The 5,032-nt window shown below is 47.8% G+C and overlaps 1 protein-coding gene across 1 annotated transcript; it reads left to right on the top strand.

Annotated features, from left to right (window-relative positions):
* Positions 1-1,668: 1,668 nt before the first annotated feature.
* Positions 1,669-3,286, top strand: LOC149816918 (cytochrome P450 94C1-like). Its single transcript, XM_089987711.1, has one exon. The coding sequence runs from the start codon at positions 1,735-1,737 to the stop codon at positions 3,202-3,204; it is 1,470 nt and encodes a 489-aa protein (XP_089843837.1). The 5' UTR covers positions 1,669-1,734; the 3' UTR covers positions 3,205-3,286.
* The last annotated feature ends 1,746 nt before the right edge of the window (positions 3,287-5,032 follow it).

The following is a 5,032-nucleotide window of genomic DNA, read 5'->3' as shown; positions in this document are numbered from 1 at the left end:
TCAAAGTTTGTGCACAAATATCTTAGAAATACATATTACATAACATATAATATCTTACAAATCGACATACATATCGATTTGTAAGATATTGAAAATCGATACGGCAATTCAGCATAATAACTTACAACTCGACAACCAAAACCATACTATCTAAAAGGTCGATAAATATATCGCACAATAAATTACAAATCGATAAGAAAGAAATTGAGCATAATAGCAAACAAATCGATACAATGCATATAATGAGTTAATGTAGGATACCTGATGGGGTAGAGGCCCTTCCTAGCATTTGTAAACAAGCATTCTTGTCAACAGGTCCCAGCGTCTTACAAATATCGATAAGTTTCCAACCATCGTAAGAACATGATCTACCTGCAATAACCAAACAATGCCTTAATGGCACACCAGACGACATGCCTTCTTCATCGATAACATGATGAGATGAAAAGATACTCACGTTGCCTTAATGGCACTTGTTGGAATGTTTGTGCATCATTGCTTTCTTCCATGATGCCTAACGACAGCAAAAATGAAGAGAAGACACATGAATGTTTTGTAACACAAGGCAGGCACGAGAAGGCGACAATGTGTTGTAAAACAAGATAAAAAACAAGGCGGAAAGCTCGACTGGAGACGAAGGCAAAGTTTGGGTTGATAATGGGAGCTACTGTTACAGCAGATGGCGCAGGAGTTTAATGAATAGGGAACGTCTCCACTTTAAATAGTTAACATCAAACTTTCTGGATGAAGGACTTTTTTGTCCTTTTCTCGAACGATCGTTTCACAGCTTTTTAATGGAGGATATTTTTGTCATTTCATCGAACCGTCATTTCAGGGCAAGAAAAGCAAGTAAGGGTGATTAAGTCTTTGCAACAACACCAGAGTCCGATGCAAAGGTATGTCAACATACACGGGCATACGAGCCCCATGTGCATGAATACGTGGCGCTCATTCGACCACCCGAACACAGACGTGGGATTCAGTGAATCATCGGGGGCGAACATACACCACCCTCTCCTCTTGTTTAGTCGAGTCCCCCTCTAAAACTTCGTATGACCACCCTTTTTTTGTACATGCTAGGGATATTTGTTTTCGTTTTTTTTTTCGATACTTATCAAGGAAAACCTTGCTGGTTTGGACCCTCGAGGGTTTAAAGCAGATGCAGTCGAACTGGGTATGGTTTCTCTTATGGTGGATCAGATGACACCAAACAATGATAGAATCCAGCTTTCGGCAGGCCCTGAGTCAGGCTTCAACTTTTAAGGGTATTTTGGTGAAACCCTTACATCAAGCTACGTTCGGCTGTGGAATGATGAGTAAGCCCCCAACTAACCGCTGTGGGCAGTTAACGTCATCGTCCAATACATCTCTCCCCACTCAACACTGTTGAGCATAAGTACCACGTGCTGCATTGGCTCCAAGACTAAGTTGCGTGTCTGCCCCGGCTGTGGACACCACTCATATCCATGGAATTGTGGACGATAATTTTGTAAAAGAAATTCCCATCTTAAACTTTTCATGTTAAACAAGAAAGATTACCCCCGACAAGCAAACTCCACTACAACCCCACCTACATGATCCCTTTAGAAAGGAAACCACCACCTCTTCACCCTCCCCCAACATCATATTGTGTCATATCTCCTCCCCCCCCCCCCCCCCCCCCCCAACAATATCCCTTCCTCTAAACTATACTAAAATATTTAGTATTATTCAACAACACACAGAGAGAAAGAGATGGAAATTTGTGGGTGGCTATGGTGCCTCTTCCCACTCATCGTCCTGTCAGTTTTGGTGGTGCTGCTGCTGTGCATCTTGAAGCCGTGCTGCAGCTGCAGCATATGCCGCTCCTACCTCACCAACCAGTGGACAGAGGACTTCGACAACCTGGCCGACTGGTACGCGTCCCTGCTGAAGCAGTCCCCCACGCACACCATCCACAACCACCTGCTGCGCAACATCATCACAGCCAACCCCAATAACGTGGAGCACATCCTGCTGGCCCGTTTCGACAACTACCCGAAGGGCAGAGCCTTCTCCGCCATCCTGCACGACCTACTGGGCCGCGGCATCTTCAACGTCGACGGTGACCTGTGGTGGCAGCAGCGCAAGATGGCCAGCTTCGAGCTGGGCAGCGTCAGCGTGCGGTCCTTAGTCTTCGGGCTCATACGGGAGGAGATCCACGATCGCCTGGTGCCGGTGCTCGGCTCGGCGGCCAGGTCCGGGCATTGGGTAGACCTGCAGGACGTGCTGAGGCGGTTCTCGTTCGACTGCATCTGCAAGGTATCCTTCGGCGTTGACCCACGGTGCCTCGACCTCGCGCTGCCCTTGTGCGAGTTCGCCAGGGCCTTCGACTCGGCCTCCCAGATATCGGCGCGGCGGGCTACCATGTGGGCGCCCTTCGTGTGGAAGGCCAAGCGCCTGCTGCGGGTGGGGTCGGAGCGCGAGCTCAGGGAGGCCGTCCGGAAGACGCACACCCTCGCGGAAGAGGTCATCCGCAAGCGCCGGGCGGCCCTCGGCCCAACCTCGCACCAAGACCTCCTGGCCAGGTTCATGTGCTCGACCGGCGACGATCGCCTCATGAGGGACATCGTCATCAGCTTCCTCCTCGCAGGGCGAGACACCATCGCCTCCGCCCTCACTGCCTTCTTATGGCTCATCTCGCGGCACCCCAACGTCGAGAGATCCATCGTCGCCGAGATACAGAGAATCGTTGGGCCAAACACCGGTCTGCAGTATGGGCAACTGAAGGATCTGCACTACCTCCACGCGGCGCTCTCCGAGAGCATGAGGCTCTACCCACCGGTGCAGTTTGACTCCAAGTACGCCACGGAAGATGACGTGTTCCCCGACGGGACGTTTGTGAGGAAGGGCACCCGGGTGACGTACCACCCCTACGCTATGGGGAGGATGGACTCCATATGGGGCACCGATTGCGAGGAGTTCCGGCCCGAGAGATGGCTCAGGGACGGCGTGTTCGTCCCCGAGAACCCCTTCAAATACCCAGTCTTCCAAGCGGGCTCCAGGGTCTGCTTGGGGAAGGATATCGCCTTCATTCAGATGAAGAGCGTTGCTGTCTCCCTCTTCCAGAGGTTCAGGTTAGAAACCAGCCCTCGCTGCAATAGGTTGAAGTTCGCCCCTGGACTCACCGCAAACATTAGTGGTGGCCTCCCTGTTATCGTCAAGCCACAGGACATAAGCGTATGAGCTGATAAGATTGTGTTTTAATCATAGAGTGTTTGACAAACTTATGCTTTATTCTCTATTACTGTGAAATGTATAATTTTGTACGGAGGACCACATCCATATTTAAATTTTAAAACTCATACTTGCTTTTGCCATAAAAATGGGCTGGCATAGTGAGCGAAGCAGGTTATATGTTCCCCCCCGAACAGGGCAGTTAGCTACATCTCATGTTCGGGGGTCCCAAAGAGGACCACGTATGTAAGCATGTGTGTCTCGTATCCCCATGTTTGTCACCATTAATTAGCGTTGGAGTTTGATGCCATTCAAAGACTTAAGTATCCTCTCCTCCATTGGTGCAAAAAAAAATGACGATTCTTGAAAAGGAGTGGTTGTAAAGACTTAAGTGCCCCGAAGATGATTATTTAAGACCTAGTCTCTGCACTGCAGGATTATCCGAGAAAGAAATCTCCCCTGGAGGAGGCCATGAACATCAACCCTCTCACTCTCTCTCTCCCTTCTATTTTTGCTTCTGTGCACATCCAACAGAAGATCCTATATTGCTCCATCAAGCACCGACTGACCTGCACATTGACTGTTGTGGAGCCTGATTCAGAGTTTTTACCCTTACAGGAGAAGGGTTTGGGGGCTCATCCCAGCGTGGGTAGCATCATTATACTAAATGAGTTGTAGATCCTGATTCAAAGTTTTTACCCTTACAGAAGAGGGGTCTGGGGGCTCCTCCCAGCGTGGGTAGCATCATTCAACTTGAAGAGTTGTGGAGTCTGATTTAGAGTTTTTACCCTTACAGAAAGGGGGGTCTGAGGGCTCCTCCCAGCGTGGGTAGCATCATTCAACTTGAAGAGTTATGGAGTCTGATTTAGAGTTTTTACCCTTACAGAAAAGGGGTCTGAGGGCTCCTCCCAGCGTGGGTAGCATCATTCAACTTGATGAGTTGTGGAGCTTGATTTAGAGTTTTTGCCTTTATAGGAGGAGGGTTTGGGGGCTCCTTCCAACGTGGATAGCATTGTTCAAATTGATTCGTTGTGGAGCCTGATTCAGAGTTTTTGCCCTTACAGGAGAAGGGTTTGAGGGCTCCTCCCAGCATGGGTAGCATCGTTCAACTTGATTCATTGTGGAGCCTGATTTAGAATTTTTGCCCTTACAGAAGGGGGGTCCGGGGGCTCCCCTCGGCACGGGTCCCGGGTGTCGTGGTAAAAAAATGCACAGGGTGTCATGGTGAGAAAGACATATGTTTGTTCCAAGCAAAGTTGGAAGAAATCAATGGAGAATCCAACAGGGAGCATGCCAGAATCAATATGTGGATGTCAAGCGAGAATGGTGTTGTGCAACTCAAATAACACAAAATAATAAGGGTTTGGTTTTTAGTTAAAATGGGAAATGAAATTATAATAGAAATTACTTAAAATTTATAGGAATAAACTATACTCAATAACAAAGACACCACTTTTTACGGATTTGGAATATGACCTCCGGTTAGGGAGATATGGCCCTGACAAGTTTGTCCTAATTCGGGTAGCGATTTACAATGATTTGCTTACTGAATAACACTATAAATCGTTATAGCGATTGCGGAAGACACTACAAATCGCTATAGTGAGATTCAAAAACACTATAAATCACTATAACGATTTGCGGAAGACACTACAAATCGCTATAGTGAGATCCAAAAACACTATAAATCGCTATAGCGATTTGCGGAAGACACAACAAATCGCTGTTGAAAAGCCGGATAACACTATAAATCGTTGTGGGGCTCGTTGGAGACCCGAAAATACTACAAATTGTTGTAGGAAAGCTCGATAACACTACAAATCGCTGTTGGAAGGCC

Source organism: Nuphar pumila, chromosome 14 (assembly GCF_984573655.1).
Source record: "Nuphar pumila chromosome 14, dmNupPumi1.hap1.1, whole genome shotgun sequence".
In the NCBI taxonomy this organism is placed as follows: Eukaryota; Viridiplantae; Streptophyta; class Magnoliopsida; order Nymphaeales; family Nymphaeaceae; genus Nuphar; species Nuphar pumila.
Note: the sequence above shows the minus strand (reverse complement) of the source record. Positions and strands in the feature narration are given on the sequence as shown.

Bases quoted from the DNA above. Each gene is read 5' to 3' on its own strand.
- LOC149816918 (XM_089987711.1), top strand. From the start codon at position 1,735: ATGGAAATTTGTGGGTGGCTATGGTGCCTCTTCCCACTCATCGTCCTG.